Genomic DNA, 21658 nt, shown 5'->3' with positions numbered 1-21658 from the left:
AGCACATACCCAATCTGCTTGCTGCTTATACCACTCATCCATGATTATTACAGATCACCGAGTTCTTGGATTACAGTAGAATAATTAATATTGGGTCTTTGACAATATCGATAATAATTATTTCAAAAATAATAAATCAAGACAAGTTATACTATGTGAAATCGGATAAAATCAAGTTCTCGAAACATATCAATGTTTTCCCTTGAATCTACACATATCATATGTGTAGAAAAACATAAACTAAAACTAAAGAAGACATTAGAAGATGATCTAAACTAATAGAATAATGAGATATGGAATTAGATCTATGATCCTCAGCTTTAAGACCCCTTTCATAGTACAAAAAATGTCCTCTCTCTTGCCTTTCAACTTATAGTCTGAAAATAGAAACAAATCGCAGTAAAAAATCTTTCCATATTGCCCACCTTTGTGCAGGCAGACGCGAGCGCTAAATATGGCGTGATCACACCTTATTGAGTATTTCAAGTCTCTTTTTGTCCTCCTTTCTTTTCATCACTTTTTAAATTCACTTTATTTTCATCAAAATTTGTCATAACTCCTACATTAAAAAGATGGATAATTCTAAGATCTATGTAATAAAATTCTTCCAAAATACTCAAAATAAAATGCATAAGAGCGTTAAAGTCTGTCTTGTCATGCATTACCCTACCTGGACCTGAATTCGACAAATACTCGCAGTGGTTACTTGTATATTTTAACCAAACTATACTCATAGAATACATCTGTCTTACCCGAACTATACTCATAGAATACATCTGTCTTACCCGAACTATACTCATAGAATACATCTGTCTTGACCGAACTATACTCATAAAATTGTAGTTGATATCATTTTTTTGTGCCATCATACACATATTAAAATAATAAAACGATTATACATATTTCTTTTTAATGACACCAATATATATATATATATATATATTACTAAATTAATTTCTTAAAATATTTTATTAGCTTGGGTGGATAAAATAAAAGAAACGCTATTTGAATTTTTAACATATGCAAATTGAATATTATTGAAATATATATAATAATTTTGATTTTGTTCAAATATTAACCAGTATATCGCGCGGAATCTGAATAATGCCTGCCAAAAGAAATCTAATACAATAAGAATAGACTTAACTGCAAGATCACCTTATTGATGATGCTTCCAATTTATTACTCAGGAGAAAGAAACATATGAGGTAGGAATTGAAACAGTGTATATGGTGGCAGTGGCAGCTAAACAACCTTAACAGAAAGACAAAAAATTATAGTACTAAACAAAACACTATAATGCTTCTTGAATAGGTAAAGTACAAAAACAAGAATAAAAAGTTAACCAGACAAAAGGGAAGAAAGAACATAAATTATTTATCAGGACTAATCATACGTTTGATTAGTATTATTGTAACTCGATATTAATAGTGGATCTAATTTTATTAATCACGAAGTATGGTATAATGAACCAAACCTATTTAACTGGTATAAGTAATTCTATAAATTAATACTATTTTTTTTTTCATAATTTACCCTTGGACTCTCTGTCTTCACTCCCTCCGCTTTTTCTCCCATTTTCTCTTTCTTCTTCCCACGAGTTAACGAACGCTTATTTCTTCTTTCGATATTTGAAAAATATTTGAGTTTTTATCATTAATTAGTTAATTGAATACGTATTCTCAACTTTGACTCTATAAATTCAGACCCAAAAAACAAATAATTTTATTTTAAGCAATTGTATTTTAATAAATAATTTAGTGATTTTTTTTTACTTTTTTTTAAAACCATTCATAAGCTACAATATAAAAATGTGAATACCTTAAAAATGAATACCCTTTATAGTCTTTTTATATTTAATCATATGTTATAATCCTTTCAACCAAACACCATATTATATTATCAGTGAAATATTCCGAATAAAATACCTCAAACGAAACATCATATAATGCAAGATAGAATTAATAATCATTCAAATTTTCATCATATATGATCCTATCACACCTAACTCTATGACACGAACCAAACGATCCCTTTAAAAAGATAAGAAAAGTTGTGCACAGCATCACATGCCTGAGACCCCATTCCAACTGCAAAAATATGTGGCCTTCAATTGCTGATAACACCACCTCAAATATCTCCTCTTTTCCATCACTTAGACACACACATTCTTTAGATTTTTCTCAAACTGCCCTCAAATAAATCCAACAACAAAACAAAAAAACACCAACCAAAGTGATTAATACTCCCAACTTTTCTTAAATATGTAGACCATATTGCCAGTTGTTTTCTTGCTGGATATATATATATATGTGTGTGTGTGTCTGGTTGTGAATATGTTCTTTGTTCTGTAATATTGTGGATAAAAAGGAGTGAGAAAATTGAACAAGAAAAAGGGGCTTTATCCTTACTAGATTGGATGCTTTTCCCCTTAGGAAAAAAGGGTTCTGATGAATTGGCCTTTTTCTCATATTTGATTCAATTTTTTATCCATTAACATGGGGACCAAAATATACAATTCTGTTGATCTTCAAGATGCCCCACATTCATCTTCATTCCTCAGAAGCTGGCTTTGCCTGATGAACAGGCTGAGACATTCTTTCTGTGGATGATATTTTACCTGTTTTTCTGTGAAATTTTTGCATGTTTGTTGTTAGAAGTTGTGAAAAGTTCCGGGACCTCAATTTTTATGAAAAGAGAGCTTGATGGCGCACCGACATATATATGGAGATTTATAGTCGAACGCAAACATTAAAAGCAATCATGTAAAAATTGTTGTTTATGTGTGACAACATGTATAATGTAAGCAAATTCTTATATACATCTGCTGATTGTGTGAACAACCACTCTGCTGTAATACATTCAGTAGAATATCATATTCAATCCCTCTTCCTATTTTGTATGAATATTTACAGAAAATGATATTCGCTTGCAGAAAACCGTAAACATGAGCTAAACCATAGTGTTATCACTTCATGCAGTTAGAACAAAATGTTCAAGAAGATGAGAACAGAAGCAAGTCAGTAACAGCTCCTCAGCAAGTTGAATACCTTCTCTTATTTTCAAGTCACATAATAAACTTCATCACTGGACTGTTACACAGCTGAATTGGCCAAAAACGAGACGTAGATTTGGACGTTGTTTCGCTGTTATTAACAAATTTTGCCTCGTTAGGTGCTCTCATGGAAGTTAAGCGACCGGCACAAGGCTGCCGGATTAGCTTGTAATACCACTGCGGTATTATCTATGTTGCTATTCCTGTCCCCCTTTGTTTCAAAGGCCTTGAAGAGACTTTTCCCATTAATCGAACCAATTTTCTCCTTCTTGATTCCCAGTGTCGACCATATAGAACTCTTTGCAGCTTCATCTGGATCATCGATCCTTAAGGTCTTAGGAACCAACACAGATCTCTCCCTACCTACTTTTTCAGACAGATTTTCTTTTCCCAAGTTTGATGATCTAACCATGGTTTCTTCCCTTGAGTGCTTTCCTAGAATAGAAGATGTTGAGGAAACCAATGGGACATTCCAGGGGCTTGTTACAGCCGATCCCCAGTATGGTGTTGCCGGATAAAAGGTGACGGGAAAGCCTGACTGACCAAAAGTGGTTGGCGGCTTTGAAGATGTCCACTGCATACGGTTCTGAGAAATATGTAAATCTGATTCCTGCATAGCTGCATGACCATCCTTTTCCGTAGAATTTGAAGTCCGAGTGGAAGATATACTTGAGTGTTCATAAAACTCATTTGGGACACAATTTTGTGATCTTTCTCCAAGATTCAAGGTACAGTTCATGGATTCACAAAGTTGCGTGTCAGAGCCAAAAACAAGGAAGCCATTCGGTTTCAAAGATGATAAACGACTCCCATTTATAGCATCTGCTCGAGTTAGCGTGTCCAAAAATGTTATGTGACGATAATTTGGAACCACAGCATTTTTATTTTTGCGACGACCTGATCCAACCGGCACATTCCTCATCGTTCCTCCAGACGTCCAATATCTTTGACAGTTTTTGCAAAAGTGACGGGGCTGGTTGACGTTGTAGTTGTTGTAGTAACAAAACTTGGTGTCCGTGCTATTACATCGAGGACAAGGGAGTATTTTATCAGGTTTCTTAAGTGTCTTCTCTTGAGGGGCATTGCTCTCACTTGGTTCCTCCTCCTTGGGAGTCTCAGGGGACAACGGTTCTTTCTCTAGATCTGCTGTGCCGGGATCATCAGTGATCTCGGATGATGTTGCAGCCTCTGTCAATGTTTCTTCAGTTGGATTGATGGACTCATGTTCATGTTTACTACCTGTCAACTCTTCTTCTGATACATCCTATTAAATAAAACGAAATTTTACATCAGAAACAAGTCATACAAAGAAAGAATGACCAGAAAACGAAAAAGAACAACAATCTCATATGTCCTCACACAATTATGGGTGGAGTAAAAAGAAAGATCTAAAATCTCATCACAATCCTTACACACACACACGCGCGCGTAAAATTTGATGACGATCCTTAGAAGAAAGTTCAACCTTGAGAATTCATAGAGAGTATCTCAAGTTAAATCATGATGGATCAAGGGCAACTGAAGCAAAATTTAGCAAGAACAGTTGGATCAGCATATATACAACCTTGCAAGATTTACGAGCAATCATCGTTTAATAAATTACCGTATTTTAGGGGCAAATTTCACAACTTAACAAAGGGTGAAGCACAGTAGCCATATGACAGAGTTTGCTATCAGCATCTCAAAGTTTGAATTCAAACAATTCAACCAGTACAAGCTCACACTTGAGAGTTAATTGAAGTTTCAGAAAAGAAGGATCCAAGTAAACAGGTCATTTAGAACCAAGAACAACCCAAACTTCAGCAGTAAAAAACAATAAGGAGAAGAACAGACTTCTTCCTGAGAGATCAATTTTAACTTGTGTTTTCATCAATCTACAAAAAAAGAAAAAATCAATCTCCAAAATCTTGCTCTATGCATAACACGTCAAACTAATATGTGGAGAAATCTGAAAACCAAGAAGAAAAGTGAAGTTAAGGGCTAAAACAAGTATGATCAACCTATTAATCTCCTTAATCCTTGAAAAAGACAGTTTATCCGATCAACTCAAAAATAAAAAAGAATCCCAGAACTTATTCCTCACATAAACATCATATCCGCAACCCCATGAACTAAAAATCACAAAATTCCAACCTTTCCTCAAGAAATGAAACCAACCCATTATCAGTTCCCTACTCCAAAGAAAAGGGCTCATCTTAAAACTGCCACACACACACACACACACACACACTTGCACATCGTAAATCAGCAAATGACAAACCTTGGAGTCTTCTGAAGTTGATGTTGCCGAGGAACTCTGTCTATCTTCAGGCACTTTGGAATCAGAAACAACCTTGTCAGGCATCAAACATATGGTCTTTCCAAACAGCTTGATTTCACAATCTCTTTTTACAACTTCTGACATTCTTCTAACTCTGTTCTCTTCCTGCACAACAAAAAATCCTCTTTTCTACCTTCCTTTTCTTGTTCTTGTACTCTTTTTCTTTCTTGACACCTAACTTTCCCTTTCATTTCATGTTTGGAAATTTTCAGGTTTGATTTTTTATATTATTTTTTTTCCCCCCTTGAATTTGCAGAGGAGGGGGGTTTAAGGGGAAGAGGGTAGGAGAGAGAAAGTTGGGCAGGGGTGCCACGTCAGCACTGGGGAATGAATTTGCAGCCACAAGTTTTCTTTGTGGTTTAAGCAAAATCTTTCTATTGGACTTGAGAGAGTTGCCTTTCTTAGTTTTCTTTTCTTTTTTTTTTTTATTTTTCTTTTTTATTTTTTATTTTTTGCCTCCTTAAATTCCCCCTTATCCAGTCAGCTTTCACTTTCCCCTTAATTTCCATTTCTTTTTAACCTAAATATTCTTCTAGAAAAGATAAAGAAAAGGGGCAAATATTAATTTCTCTTCTTTTAATCCCATATAACTATTGATGACCAATATACAAATTGGAAACTTTGAGGGGGGTAAATTGCAATTAATTAGTATTTTGTTTTTCATTTTTCTTGTTTTTAAAAATCGGTTATTTGAATAATAACTTGTAGAATGAATTTTACTTTCCACACATTAGAATTATGTTGATATATAATTAATTTGTTCTAAATGTTTTTATTAATATTGAAAATTTAATTTCATTATTTCTTAACCAATAATAAAATTATTTTCCCATCTATTCATTTAATGGCATCCCTATTCTTACTCCCATGTTCATTCAAAATGGTCAAACATCATGTCACAATGTTGAGAGGATAACATATGTAGTCTCACTAGGACTTGATTCTTAAAGTGATTGTCCACACCCACTTATTAACTATCAAGAATATTATATGTAAAAAATTCAAATATTCATGCTTAATATTTTATGTACGTTATTCTGTTAATGTTCATAATTCCTGAGCCAATTTTAAATATTCATAATTCAATTATCTGAGCATCTGTAAGAACGGTGCAGTGTACGTCCCTTAGACTAGCTGTACTCAAGCATGCAAAGAATATCCCATCGTCTAATATCAGTATAGTAAAAATCTACATTCATTAATTCTTCAAAAATTAATTATTAAAAAACGAACAAAGACCACTCTATATAAGAAAATTCAGAAATTTTTTCCGTAGTCCATGTGGGATAAAAGCCTTAAACAAAACTCACAAAACCATAAATGTATTATAAAGGGAGTGAAATACAATTATGGAAACTTCACTTTCTTGGCATTTCATTTTATTTCATTTCATGATGGGAAATTATATTTTCCGTTTGAACCCAAAAATTGAAAAGAAAAATATGTGTAAGATGAAATTTAAACTTTAAAGAGGTCAAAATAGCACGTGGCAGACATGCCACGCTGGCACAATCCTGCCTAAGTGTGGGCCCAATCTGCAAAAAGTGTCTGAAAAAGGACTTATGTCAGCCCTCTACTCTACACTCCAGCTCACCTCATTGGCACACGAGTCCTGCTATCGTGAACCTCCGGGTCCCACTTTTTGTCAAGAATCTTCTCCTACTGGCTGCCGTTGGGCGGAGCCAAATCTTTCTAAACGGGTTATCCTTCTGATTCTCGACGCGTGTCCGATAGATAAGATTGGGCCCACATCGCATCTTTTTCTCCCTTATCCAGTGCAGTGAGCTCTTTCCACAGGATACATTTTATTTCCTTGAATTTGTTCCTCTATTTTTCTGGATTTTGGATATTTTCATTTTTTACTTTACTATTTCTTAAATGAAACATTAAAAGTACAATCATCTCAAACTTTGTATCACATTTCATTCTTTTCCCATTTATGATTAGTTTTAATAGATTCTGCACAACAATCATAATTAAAGTCAAAACTATATAAATTATTATTAAAAAAAAAATTATCGACAAGTCTGATTTTTCGGATCTTTAATTCCTTTATTTATGTTAACATATCAGAATATCTTGGTCAAGTAGTTGCGTCATACCGTACTTCAGAGCTCGTAAAGCAAGTGCAGTTGGCATCACGTCATAAATCAGACTTTCAGAATTTGTGGCCCAGTGAACTGATATATGGTCTGCCTTACTGCACCTCGTACATTAGATCGCATCATTTTGGGTAGGTCGATATATTTGATCAGGGTTTTTCTTACAGCCCTGAGGGGCATTTTCTTGACACTGGGCTAGATCGAATGTGTTCGAGGTCCTCTGTGTAGATAATTTTACATGCTTTTTTCAGAGGTCTTATTAATGTCTTTCTTATCCACATCAAAATCATAATTTATTTATTTAAAATTATTACGAGAAAATACTTTTTTAAATATTTCTAATTTATTATTTTGATTTTATTCTGAAATCGAATTACATCTTCATTAAAATTATGTTTGAATTGAAGGATTCTGATTAGGAATTATAAACTTGCAATAACAAATCATTTGATATTTATTAGACCAATCCCAAAGGAGTACGAATTATTAAACTCCCATTTTAAATTATATTTTATATTATTGTTATGGATTTGGAAATTTTAATGTATGATATAATTTAATTATTTTTCTTAAATCTTTCGCAAATAGTTAAAGTTAAAAACTCCAATTAGTTGGATTAATATAACACGTTTTTGGGCCCATATGGTGGCATCCTATCATTGACGGCGACCATCTCGAAAATTTTCACCTTAAACAACCACTTTTATTTTTGGGATAATTACACTTATTTTTTTTCTAAAATTTGGTATAATTATACGTAAATTTTTGTAATCTGATTAATTAAATTTAGCACTCTTGATGTTTGCCTCCGTGTAACAAATAAGTTCCCTATATGATCGAAATTCATTGAATTTGCTGATATTAACAAAAAAATTGAATAAAAATTAATAATTACCATCGATTAACTTACTAACCTATTGTAGGTCAAATAATACTTTTGGGACTAAACTACCCTTATAACGTGAAGATATACCTCTTCATATGCATAACATGTGAAGATATATGTGGGTAATTTGATTATAAAATAATTTATTTAACCTGCAATAAGTTAGTAATAAGTCAATCGAGTTTAAATATAATTTTTTTTATTAATTTCAATAAATTCGGTGAATTTTAACTAATGAACAAACTTATTTGTTAGATGAAAACAAACTTCAGGGGTGTTAGATGTAATTTTCCAACCACATAGGATTTACGTACAACTATACCAAATATTAGGGAAGGGGAATGCAATATATCCCTATATTTTCTTATACTACGATTATATTTAAATATAAGGAATAATTACACTGTTCTTTTTATATTTTGATATTATTACATGGTTAAATCTTTTGTAATTTGAAAAGTTATAATTAATACTCCTAATGTTTGTTGTCATCCAACAAATAGATTCATCTGTTAATAAAATTTACAGAATTTGTTGTCATAAGCAAAAAAGTTAAATCAAAATCCATGTTTACCCTAATTGACTTACATACTTATAGTAGGTAAAACAAATATGTTTCTAACCAAACTATTCTTATAAGGATGATGTTGTAATTCCTCACATGCATTAGTGTGTGAAGATGTATAAAAGGTAGTCTAGTAAAAAAAAAAAAAAATTGTTTGATTCCGATAAATCAATCGAGGGTAAATATGAATTTCTGTTTGATTTTTTACTGATATCAAATAATTTTCATAAATTTTGACTAATTGATGTATTAATTTGTTGGATGGAAGCAAACATCAAGGATACTGAATATAATTTTTGAAATCACAAAAGATTTACGTGTAATTACATAAAAAATCCAAGAAAAACAGCGTAATTATCCCTAAATATAATTTTACTAGAAATTATTCATGTGGAATGTGGAATATTGAAACCCGAAAGATAGTTTTAATATTTCACTTTTCGTACCATCAACGCTAATAAAAAGAAAAATTACTATTAGACGTACTCATTGTCTCACATTGAAAAAGTTTAAGCCAAATTTAATTACTTTCTCGTTGTCCCACACTAAAAAAATATAAGCAAAAATTATGCACTTTCTCATTTATCCCGTATTGGAAGAACATGAAACAAGCTTAAGCTATTTACGCTATAAATATATGATAGTTTATTCGAATAATTATCCATGAAACATATTTAATTAGTATATTTGTTAGTAAAATATATAATTTATTATATTATTAAATTTTTTCAAATTTTTTTTATTAAAACTAGTTGGACCGAATACTGAGTTGATAGGCCTTGATTTTATGACTTCGACTCGAACCGAATACATGGCCGGTTCTTGGTCGAACCGCCAATCCATAACCGTGGTCAGCACTTTCATTATTTTCAAATGCTCGAAATAGTCTATACCAAAATATCGAAAATTTAATTTTACCAAAATTAGAAACAGATTTACTTATCAAGCAAGCAGTCTACATATACCCCAGGTCGTGAATGGCCATATGTTTCATCTGACGAGCACTTTTTCTTGGCTTCTTCCCCCAATAAATAAAAGTACTAAAAGCTTGTCGATTATTTTTTAACCAATTACACATTTGTTTTCGGAGATTATAAGATTGAAAAGACAGGGTAGGGTTGGGTTTGGGTGGTGAGTGGTAATTAGCAATAAGTACAAGGTTTTCAATTCGTGACAACCACTAATTATATTGTGTCGATGGATGGATTGGTGGCTGTCGATGGCTGCCTAATTCTTTCGTGGGATTAGGAATCCTGTCCAGCAATTCTTGAACGAATATGGACCAACTTCACGTGTAAAAATACAACTATTTATTTTGTGAATTGATCATCACATGAAACCCCTCATCAATATTGACTTTCTACTATTTCTAATTATATTGCATTTTAACATATATAGTACGTGCATAAAATATTAAAATCCAATTATATATATTTCAGAAAAAAAAGTTTATATCACTAGAAAGAATGTCTATTATTTATATTTTAATTATCATTATTAAAAGTAAAAAATCATGACGAATACTAATAACCACGGCTATACGGTGGCTATTACCCGTTGTTTCTGCAAGTGGAGCCATGCATTAGCTACAAGAAAAAATAATACCAGATGTTTTGGCAATAATTTAATTAAAAAAGTCGTGATGAAAGTTTAATTATTTATATGTAGTAAAAATTTAAGTTTTTGCATCAGCTTTATTTAACTGTGATGATATCTAGAATTAATTGATTTGTCGTGACACTGTTGACCAATATGTCAACAACTATTAAAACATTATTTGTCATGACTTTGTGATGGAATTGCAATCAAGACATGATATCTGGAATTAAAATAGTACGATTTTTAAAATTTTTTAATAGTATTTCACTATTAATTAAATTATTGGCTTTTAATATATATAGCGAAAGAAACTCGGCCCCACATATATTTTACTGGTGGGGAATGACAACTGAAAGTGGGTGCATTCAGTTTACGGTCAGATATATAGATGTGAATTCGATTCTCTCTATTCAAATGAAAAAATTATGTCGGTGGGTAATTTATAAGTATCAATGTAAGCAATTTATGGTTTCAGGGACATGTTCCGACAAATTTGTTATGAATTGTTGGGACTAGATATTCTAAAAAAAAAAAATGGGATGCATGCAATTGTAGACAAAGATGTTCTTGAATCAAACATGGAACAGTGTGAAATAAGGTTTCTTTAAGAAAAAGAGAAGGGAAAAAATGATGAGAGAGCATCTCATAAGGTGTATTGGAATACCTTTTAACTTCATTCACAACACTGAAAGGAACCACCTAAAACTGTATATCCCACAAAGATGAAAGACAGACAATAATGTCTTAAGTGGAGGTGAGGTGTCAGCCACTTGTGGTACAAATAACACCCAATATCCACCATCATTTTCAATCTTTCTTCCTTGTACACTCTTTTCTCAGAAAGTTTCAATTTTCCCACTGCCCTTTGCTTTTCTCAGCATTCTGAGGAAAACCCTACATCTTAGTTGGATTTTAATGATGTTAGAATTTCTTGCAACTGCAATTTTCATCACTGTTTCTAAGTGGATGTAAGATGGAAATTTGAGGGGGTCAAGACAGAGAAATTACAAGAAATATTATAATGAGGGAACTCACAGTATATTGATTGGATAAAAATATAGATATTTATATATTGTCAGTCCCATTATCTTTCTTGGAGGTGACACCATTCACAGCCTCATCACTTCAAATTTGACTGGTAAAAGTAAATTTTGAGTCTTTTATTTCGGACGCAATGCATTTTTTATTTCATTTAATATATGTATATATATGATATGTATATTAAATTCATGTTATCAATATATTTAAAGACATTTTACGTACGCTCTGTGTATATATTTCTTAAATTCAGATATGAAACATCATCTTTTGTAATAAAAAGTTCGGACTGAATCCAAATCAGTCATCTCTAAGATGTTTTGGAGGAGAGCGGAAAAGTTATCAAATTGGCTTGTTTCTAACTCAACAACGTTGGTTGCACGATTTCATCTACTATGTTGTAAGTATTGTCTGTGTAAAAATTATGTTGTATGAATTTGAAATAAAAGTATTCAATTCAAACCGCAAATGACGACTTTAGAAGCTTTATGTCTACACATTGTGGCGTTGAATGTACAGTTCAGACAACATTAATTCATGGATTACTTTATTCTCCAAGAGACACGTAATGCACGTTTTCATGCATAAATGTTAGATTAAGAAGACAATCCAGCGTCCCTATTGTAACTTGTTAGGAAATTACAAGATATGTAAAAAATAAAAGAAAATTAGACACAATAACAACCTAATTGTCCCAATATTGTATCTTACTATATATGATAGAATTTCGTACCAACAAATCGTCAACTATTATAATTATAACTAACGTTTGTTAGGCCTTGTGAAATTAATAACAATTTTATTCTTGAGAATGAATCATATGACAGAAACGAGAGCACCATCGATGCACTGTTGAGTACGATCTCCGATAGTAATATTATAGTGAATTAAATTTCACGTTCTGATGTAACTATCAAGTAACATACATATGCCAACAAACCCGAGTTTCTCATACCTATATATGTTCGTCTCCATCTAGACAAATTTCAATGCTCGTCTCCAGTATAACAATGAGTAGGGCAAAATGGGAACAAATCAGAAACTTGTTTGAAGTAAAAGATGAAACAAATACTTAGGAGAAAGAATTGCAGCCTCACCTTCGGAGCTCTTATTGTTAAAGATGTTATACATTTAGTTTGTAATAACTTTGCAGCTTCCCTCTATTTTACGTGGTGTAATAATCTGCACAGTATTGCAATAAAGTTGTATTTGTTACTTCACAATTACTACAAGAATTGCAAAGCACCTCTTTTTTTAACTTTCATGATGAAAAATAAAGCAAAGTGGACAGCACGTAGCTAATGGAGTACGCTATTTTGTGAATCTAAGTGGCTATAAAAATGCTACAAAATTTTTTGTCACTTTATAACTTCTTATATTCTGATAGCGTGAATTTTCTATTTCAAATTCTATTTTATTTAATTTTTAAATAAAATATATAATCATGCGATTTTTGTACACGTAAATGTATAAGTTAAATAGAAAAAAAGATGGAATCCTATCCCGTCCATGAGAAGCTCTTCCTCTCAAAATTTACAAATTTCACACTCTCCCTAAGTAGAATTCTAGGTCCAAGACAAAGTTGAGCGCGCTTCGACCAACTCGACATGTTGATACACGAGGGGATCGAGGAAAAAACTTGTAAATTAAGCCCAGAAGAACAAGAAGCACACCCTATCTCAACGTTCTTGTAGTATGCTGTCTGAATGTCCAACTTCATCAAAATGACAATAACAATAGCTACTAACAACATAATGAAAAATTTCTCTTACAGGCTCCGGAACAGATCAACACAGTATAAATCCCACGCTACGGTTGTAATTAACTAACTCAATCCTCATCGTTCCCATAGAACACCAATAAATGACGCGACGCCAACATCACCATCCCGAAGGCTAATTATGAATTTTGATGGGATAAATATGAACGATTCCGCGGTGGGATGGCGACAAGTTCCTTTTGTTTTTCCCCTTTTCTTGATTCCTGAGGCCATATTCTCCTCCTCTCCCTCCTTTTCCATGCTTTTGGAATTGTGAGATCTCTCTCCAACCCTCTTCATGGGGTCCCCCTATCAGAATAATAATTGATGTTTTAGATGACTTTTAATACAACTGGACCTTCTTACAACCTGACCTTAAAATTCCAAGCCCCTCGTAGTTTTTGCATCATCCTAGAATCTCCTTTTCTTGCCATGGAATATATTAAAGCAACAAAAGGAGCTTCAAGTACAGCAGCTGCTTAAAGCCAAAGCCAAAGCTACTTCATTTACTCTTCCTTTCCTCTTTTTTTTTTTTCTCCCTCATTTCAGACTTTCTGGGCCACATACCTCCTAATAATTTATATTCCGCAACCATAAATTATCTTATCCATCATCGATCCGAATACGTAACAGAAAAGGCAGCACGTGTACTACACGCACGAGCGTGTCAGCATTCGGACATGCCCGACATGTTCGCCAACATAAGTAACACAAACATATATACACATCAATGATCACATCACAGACAATGTGTAAAACCAGTTTCAGCATCAAGTTAGCAACTTATATGTATAGCTACTAGCTTAGAATAAGCTAGAAGCTCAGCTTATTTGCTTATTACATAGCTTTTACACTGCTAGAGCAAGTGAATGCGAATGGGAGTGCTTTGGAGATATTAATGATTGGATTTTGATTCCAGGGATCCAACGCTTTGCCCGCTATCCAAGAAATGTAAAAAAACTCATCTCATCTTAATCACTTTTCGAGATTTTTTGTTTGCCATTGTCATCTCTCTCCCTCTCTCTTTTTTTCTCTTTATTTTCCCCCTCGAAAACAAAACTTAAGTGAGTTTCCAATTCTATTCACGATTTCACAGATTGAATTTTCCATTCCAATTAATATGTACACATCAAGCGTACAAAAACGACATCATGTATTTTATTTACATCGGCGTATATATGTTATGCGAAATAGAAGATGCTGTGGAACTTGAAATAGAGAATCATTTTGGATGATTTCATAGTGTAAGTGCAATATTTTAATTTAATTTTTCAGCCCCTCCTCCCTTTTTCATGGGCTGCTTTTGTAATAATATATGGATCTTTTTGTCATTTCCTTGTGTTTGTTTATTGAGAGAAAAGAGATTCTGCATGCCAACACTTAATTAATTAATTCCAACAGACATCATCGTCTATGTTTAGTCAAAGAGAAAAAGGACTAAGCTAATGGCTTCAACTCAATTCTGATGCTAAGCTCTCACCTCCTTAAAATAAGAGTTTATCAATATATCACGAAAAATAAGTTGAAAAGAATATTTTTAATCTCCATTCCGAACTTTTGAGCTTCTCGAAATTAAAAGAACTATACGAAGAATTATAAATAACTTCTTATCGACTTTTGTAACAGTTTATTGATAAAACAAGCACTTTTCATTGTTGTTTTCAAACGCCTCTAATTTTCTCTACCACTTAACACTTAATTTTTTTACAATTTATTTTCATTATAAAAGCAGAAGTTATTGCAAATCTGTTCTAAATTTATATAATTACAAGAATCTATGCAATTCTTGGAGTTTAAGCAAAGAGGAAAAGATGGGCCTCCTCTCTACAAGTCTGACTATGCAAATACAATAATTTTTATGCACAAAAGTTGACTGCAAATGGGTAAAACTTGAGGGCTCAAAAAATTGGCTTTTCTTGTGTCCATATTATTATCCCTTAATCCAGTAAATTTTCTGACAGGACAATCTATGGAAACATGCGGTTCTGACACTTTGAAGATGAAAGAAACATAGGAGAAATAACTGACATACATAACTCACTGAATGCACATCAATAATACTATAATAATGTCAATCATACACCAACACTTGGTTATTTGATAACACCAAAACATACACTTGCTTGTCCTAAAATCTAATGGTAGATTCTTTGATTCCTTCATCCCAACACAAAAAAAATAACAAAAAGCAACCGCCCAAATTCACTTCACACCTCCTACTAAGAAAGGAAATTCCAGGAAATTAAGAATAATGCAAGAACCAAAATTCACAAGAAATACACTCATTTTTGGTTATCCCTTTCAATCTTTATTAGAAAAGAAAACACAGCCCATTAATTAAAGCATCATCATCATCATCATTCATTTTTTCTTTTCTTTCCATCAAAGCTTCTGAAGGGGTTTTCATGAAAGTTGCACCCATTATGCATCATGGTGGGGACTGCCTAACTCATATGGGAATCAAACACACACACACACAGTGGGAGGTGAAAAAACACAAGGATAAAAACAAACTATACACTTTTTTCCCCCTCTTTTCTCTCCTTTTGAGACACAAATTGAGGTGTGTTGCTTTCTCTGTTTTTGCAGCACGGGAGAGATTCTCTCCACCCCTTTCAAGTCAAAGAAGAGAGAAAATACTTAGAAACAAGAAATAAAGAAAGTTCGATATGAAATGGGAAATGGAAGAAAAAAAGGAAGGGCCACAGCTCATGGCATATATTCCCCCTCGGCATAAACCCCACTTATGTTTCCAGATATGGGGTGGGAACATAGGACAGGCTAACAACTCCCAATTATAAAGAGAATTATAAGCCTACCGCATTCTTCAGACAGTGTTCTCAAGCAACCGACGTCCTTTCCTATGATCCAACCCTCTTACATCCTATTCTTCTTACACAAACAGAAATGGCTCTTCAGAATGTCCAAACTAAAGAAATGAGCTTGGTATTGTCTAGTGATGCAAAGCCCAGATTGAAATGGACTCCGGAACTGCATCAGCGTTTCGTGGATGCTGTCAACCAGCTTGGGGGTGCAGAGAGTGAGCATATCTGGTCTAGTCCATTTTACTGCATACTAGATTCTATATATACTAATATAGGAAATTGTGTTGTTCAATGTAGAGGCTACGCCAAAATCTTTGATGAGGGTGATGGGCATTCAAGGACTCACTTTGTACCACCTCAAGAGCCATTTACAGGCAATTCTCTTGTTCTTACACATTGACTTCATTAGATTTTGAGTTCAGTTTCTGTATAAAGGTTCTTGAATATGACGATGTCTTCTGCTGCAGAAATATAGACTGGGAAGAAGTCAACAATCGCAGACATACCACAATAATAAACAGCAAGGTAAGAATCAGAGAACTATGATTATCATGAAACACATGAAAATACGAGGCGTTCACATGCATCTTTTTCCAATTCAGATAATGGAGAAAATCAGAGAAGTCAGCTGAGTAATAAGATTTGTGATGGAGCACACGAGCAGATTAACGAGTAATGATATTTCGATATGGTTTTGAACAACATGAGATTAAGTACAAGGAACGAATTTGACTTAAGTTTGTGCTTTTTTTCAGAAGTTTGCAGGTAGCTCATGCTTTACAAATGCAAATGGAGGTGCAAAGGAAACTTCATGAACAGATTGAGGTAACAGAAATTTACAAACTTATTTAGTTACTTTACGCATTGAGAGTCTATACAGAAAGCACAAAATGATCCATCGGGAACTTCTATACCTACAATTCTTTTCAGGTGCAAAGACATTTGCAGCTAAGAATCGAAGCTCAAGGAAAGTACTTACAGTCAGTCTTGAAGAAAGCACAGGAGACTCTTTCTGGATACAGTCCTTGCTCCATTGAAGTGGAAAATGCAAAAGCTCAACTTTCTCAGTTAGTGTCGATGGTCGACTCTGGGTGTCCAAGTTCCCCGTTCTCCGTATTGACAGAGAGTGATGGCTCGGTGCTAAAAGATGCAAGGAACAAACTATTAGGACGTAATGGATATTCACTCGAGAGTTCTCTAACATCGTCTGAGAGCTCAGACAGGAAGGAAGAAACTCAAATAAAGCATGAAAGTGAGGAGAATTATAAGCATGGAGACGACAAAGCCAATAAAGGGAAGAGAAACTCTGTTGTGCTCTCGCTTATGGAAATGCATCCAGCTGAAAATAGTGGAGCAGAGAATCAAACTAGCAACAGAAAGAAGATCAAAAGTGCCATCGATGAGGTTATGCACAGAGAGCAATCCATTAGTGAAAAGTCCACAGAACAAAATAGTGACGAGGAAGTGCAACCGTTCAGATCATTGGCCAACATTGATTTGAATTGCAAATCCCTGAATGACTTTGATTCAGGTCCAAAAGTGATAGATTTGAACTTGAATGGACTCGAACTCTTCAATGGGACTTTTAGTGTCTAGAAACAGTACTAATAGTTCATCACGAGTCGTATAATATAAAAACTAATTGGTTTTTACTAGCTAATAGAATGCTTACAGAAATTATGTGTATATTGTTTTGTGTATGGACCATAATGAACTTCTGGGGTATATCCAAATTAAAGGTATACAACATATATATAGCGTATATTCTTCATTGATCTGTGCATAGTAATATCAATAAAACCATGTGGTGCAAGCAGAATAGTGCTAAGATCATCCAGATTAGTATCCAAATCTATCCCTTACTCAAGATGCTCAGTACCAGTTGCTCCCAACCTATGCTTCAAGCTGGAGATACAAAAGTTCTTACCAATGCTTCAGCTGCAGAAGGTTCCAAGAAAGCTTGTAGCTCTTCAGATTAATGTTAATAATCTCAGAGAGTATAGCTCAATTATTTCAGTTGGGGTATCATTGACATTAGATCCGTACTAATATCTGGCTAGAATTCACTTTCTGCAGCATAACAGTCTTTCATTCATACCACAATTACTACTATAAATTGGAGACGGAAGTGGAATTACACTCATAGGCTGAAAGCTTCAGTCATAAGCTAAGTTGTGAGTAAAAGTTGCAAAAGAATTATTACTTCACTGTAGATGCTAGCATCTATTCGATACCCTACCTAACATGTGAAATAGACCAGATTCGCAATTTAGGAAGAAATACACAGAACTTCAAAACAAACTTACTTTCTTCACCTGATCTTTTTATTAGTTAGATCGAGTCTATCTACGGTCGTACACTTACCTTGAAAGATTAAACACTAGACAACTGTATGTTCAAACAGAATAAATAAAGCAGAGTCCTTACTCGGGCCAGTATATCGTCTCTGATTCTCTACTCTCCAGCATTCTAGATAAACTTATAACCTCTGCTGGACGAATTACATTGTTCAATGCAGAAGCGAAACCACTAGTTCTTGCTACATTGTGGGAGCTCTTCATGATATAGCTTGAACCTGAACTAGTTTGCTCCAGCACCACAATCTAGGCCAGCTTTTGCATAATTAGATAGATGACTGTTTCTTTTATTTTGAGAAAACAGATTAGCTGAAATGGTCCAGCTAAAAGGTCCATGCAGCATGTCCTGGATTTTCAAGCACCAGATGTTTTATTTATTTTCCTTCTTTGAAGTCAGTTCACATGCCAAGTGGGCTGGAAGTGTCTGCCACTAACCGACGAGAAGCTGCTCAAATATACAGCAGAGATGACATATCTGCTCAACCTACAAAATCCCTTTTCGTGAAGAAGCCTTCACTTGCTTCACATGCACTGTCCCATATGCTTTCTTAATGCTGCCTGCACTTCACATGAACTGTTCCATCAAATAATGTTCTCCTGCTGCTTATAGATCCAGATGTCAAACACTTGCATTCTTCGTTCTTCACCAGTTAACAATCACTCAAAAGCTGTAAAAACACAGGACCATGGTAACATCGTCATAACAAAACTGCTCCTCCTCACCATCTCATCTCTATAGTTCAAAGCCGTTAAGCGTTGCCCCGTGCAACCAAATTCAGCTGGATCACCTCAACCTCATGTTGATGACTTTATTTGATGCATTACAGCAAATGTATCAAGTACCAAATCAAGAATAAGAATCCAGCCAAAATTGCTTCCCCTCATGCTTTGATGAATCAATATTTTCCAATCATTGACATCTCCACTAAGTTCTATATGCCAGCTGCAGACCTCAAACTTTTATAGCTCAAAAAAGTGATCTACAAAAGCGTGGAAAATCACTGGACTCCTACAGAAAAACAGGGATGCACAAAGTGATCTCAATAATTTATCTACCATTAGTGTTGAATTGTAGCTTTCTCCGACAGAATTACTTCCTCTGGTCAAGAATATGAACGTCAGTGATAATTCTCAAATTTAAAGCAGAAATTTAAGTGAGCATGAATCAGTGAACATAAGATAGCCGAAATTAATCTTTATCAGAAATCATTATTATTTCGACATAAACTGCATTGCCAAAGGAAATCATGCGGACTTTAGCATCCTCTGATGTGAATGAAAGGAATTTAACCTCAACTAGAGTTGAGAATTCAAGATAACAGTTCACCTGCCAATCAATATGGCAGATCATACCAAAGAAATGACAGTCAAACAGAGAAGTTTTGCTTCTGAAAACACAATTTATTCATTTAGAGAAAAGATATTCAACAAGAAACTTGGCTCTATAAACAAGTCATTCCCATCACAAGAAGATACAGAAAAAGATTAAAAAGACAAGAAAAAAGAATAAAAAAAAAAATCTAACAAATATGTTCCTAGCCCTCTGTTTCTTGATGACTTGTTAAAGAATCACTAGTCTCACTGCTTTCACTAGAAATACTTTGATTGCTTTCCCCACTTCTCCTACCACTAGCAAATGTAAAGCTCACCCAAATCTCTCTCCTCCTTTCTCCATCACCCTCTCCACTTCTTCTCTTCTTCGCATCATCATCTTCTTCATCCACAGGCATTTCATATCTACAAACAGGACAAGACCCATGAATCCTCAGCCATTTCTCTATGCACTCCCCGTGAAACCTATGCTTGCAAGGCATTTCTTTAGCCTTTTCACCAGCCTCCCACTCCTCCAAGCAAATAACACACGGATCATCATCATTTTCACTACCCACAATCTCCACACTCGCCATAGCATCGATGGACGCTTTTGACGCAGGCGGCTGACCACTTTTCCCCGAAAACACATCTCCGAACAAAGCTTCAAAGCCTAACGATGAGCCGTTACTGCTATTGCTGCCGCTTCTTTCTATTACCACCATGCCTTGCGTAAAAGGGTTCACGAGGATGATCCGATCAGGCGACTCACGTGGGACGCCATGATCTTCAGTTTCTTGAGGTGGGGTCGCGGCGTTTAGGCCTATGATGAAGGGGAAGAAGAGAGATATGTCTCTGTCTCTCGAACTCATGAGCCTTTGAATGAAGGAATATGGGTCAGAGGCAGCTGTTTCCGACGCCATTTCTGTTGGTGAATTGAGCTAAACAACCAAAGAGGAGATGATTCAAATGAGTTTGGAAGGAGAAATTTTTGCTGGAGGAGAGGGGCTGAGAGTTGGGATTTTTAAGCAGAAAGGTGGGCGCCAACAGGAAGTTTGTAGAAAGATCTGGAAGTAAATGTCAGAACTGTCCGCGTTTATCTCAAGAATTGCAGAGCTCGGAAGGTAGAGCTGGGGAGATATTTTCTTGGGGTGACGGATTGAGTACGTGGGGTTTCATTATAGCTCTTGTGGGCTTCCTTTTTCTTGCTATGTACAATCAATATTAAACATCGAAAGTCTTGTTTTCTATATTATTGAATTTATTAAATTATTTAATATATATATATAATATATTTGATTCAATATATTAATAATTCAAATAACTATGGGACTAGCCATTCTCCCACTTACTCATCATTTTAGCTATTTCTAATTGATCGGGAATAATTTTTTTTTATGTTGCTAAAATAATTTTTAATAAAATTATAGTTGCAAAAATTGTAGTTCCAAAATTATTTATTATTTTAAATATATTAAATAAAATGAATATCAATATTAAATATTTTATTATGTATTACCAAAATATGTAATATATAATATAAAAAAGATTTAATTTTTTAAATATAATATAAAGTTATTAACATCTTTATATGCATTTTATCAAATATTGTTATAAGTATAAAATATTATATTAATAGCATATTTATATATATGCTGAAGTATGTAAATAATAAGTATTTATAAAAAAAAATTAAATATATGAAAATATTCAACTATATATATTATAAATTTATAATTAATTTAACATTTTAAAATAATATTTCTTATGTAATGAGACATTGCTCAGTTGCTTTTTTTTGTTTTAATTTTAAGTTTTACTATTTACAAAATATATAAATG

General features: G+C 33.8%; 3 protein-coding genes and 1 long non-coding RNA gene across 5 annotated transcripts; 1 reads left to right on the top strand and 3 right to left on the bottom strand.

The window, feature by feature from the left end:
- Positions 1 to 2764: 2764 nt before the first annotated feature.
- On the bottom strand, positions 2765 to 5660 carry LOC105159975 (Dof-type zinc finger DNA-binding family protein). The gene is made up of 2 exons (XM_011077212.3): positions 5316 to 5660; positions 2765 to 4319 (listed from the first exon to the last, which is right to left on the bottom strand). Exons 1-2 carry the CDS (start codon positions 5457 to 5459, stop codon positions 3171 to 3173), a joined length of 1293 nt encoding a protein of 430 aa, XP_011075514.1. The 5' UTR covers positions 5460 to 5660; the 3' UTR covers positions 2765 to 3170.
- A 9701-nt stretch (positions 5661 to 15361) lies between these two features.
- On the bottom strand, positions 15362 to 18570 carry LOC110011875 (uncharacterized). Its single transcript, XR_002286959.2, has 3 exons — positions 18077 to 18570; positions 17129 to 17289; positions 15362 to 16625 (listed from the first exon to the last, which is right to left on the bottom strand). It is a non-coding gene; the product is annotated as an uncharacterized LOC110011875 (long non-coding RNA).
- Positions 16229 to 17922, top strand: LOC105159974 (myb family transcription factor PHL8). 2 transcript variants are annotated; one of them, XM_088879651.1, is made up of 6 exons: positions 16229 to 16364; positions 16447 to 16523; positions 16617 to 16674; positions 16752 to 16821; positions 16908 to 16974; positions 17080 to 17922. In XM_088879651.1, exons 1-6 carry the CDS (start codon positions 16232 to 16234, stop codon positions 17743 to 17745), a joined length of 1071 nt encoding a protein of 356 aa, XP_088735777.1. In that variant the 5' UTR covers positions 16229 to 16231; the 3' UTR covers positions 17746 to 17922. The 2 variants fall into 2 exon arrangements, with proteins under 2 accessions (XP_088735777.1, XP_011075513.1); XM_011077211.3 differs by having other exon boundaries at positions 16905 to 16974.
- A 1316-nt stretch (positions 18571 to 19886) lies between the features above and the next one.
- On the bottom strand, positions 19887 to 20907 carry LOC105159973 (E3 ubiquitin-protein ligase MPSR1). Its single transcript, XM_011077210.3, has one exon. It carries the CDS (start codon positions 20738 to 20740, stop codon positions 20042 to 20044), a length of 699 nt encoding a protein of 232 aa, XP_011075512.1. The 5' UTR covers positions 20741 to 20907; the 3' UTR covers positions 19887 to 20041.
- Positions 20908 to 21658: the final 751 nt, after the last annotated feature.

The sequence above is a fragment of the Sesamum indicum genome, linkage group LG4 (genome assembly GCF_026168435.1).
Source record: "Sesamum indicum cultivar Baizhima isolate 11 linkage group LG4, ASM2616843v1, whole genome shotgun sequence".
Lineage (NCBI taxonomy): Eukaryota > Viridiplantae > Streptophyta > Magnoliopsida > Lamiales > Pedaliaceae > Sesamum > Sesamum indicum.
The sequence above is the reverse complement of the archived record's forward strand: the minus strand, read 5'-3'. Positions and strand labels throughout refer to the sequence as shown.

Bases quoted from the DNA above. Each gene is read 5' to 3' on its own strand.
- LOC105159975 (XM_011077212.3), bottom strand. From the start codon at position 5,459: ATGTCAGAAGTTGTAAAAAGAGATTGTGAAATCAAGCTGTTTGGAAAG. The intron at 4,320-5,315 runs GTTTGTCATTTG...TTTATTTAATAG, and splicing joins CAACTTCAGAAGACTCCAAG to GATGTATCAGAAGAAGAGTT.
- LOC105159974 (XM_011077211.3), top strand. From the start codon at position 16,232: ATGGCTCTTCAGAATGTCCAAACTAAAGAAATGAGCTTGGTATTGTCT. The intron at 16,365-16,446 runs GTGAGCATATCT...TGTTCAATGTAG, and splicing joins CCAGCTTGGGGGTGCAGAGA to AGGCTACGCCAAAATCTTTG. The intron at 16,975-17,079 runs GTAACAGAAATT...AATTCTTTTCAG, and splicing joins AACTTCATGAACAGATTGAG to GTGCAAAGACATTTGCAGCT.
- LOC105159973 (XM_011077210.3), bottom strand. From the start codon at position 20,740: ATGGCGTCGGAAACAGCTGCCTCTGACCCATATTCCTTCATTCAAAGG.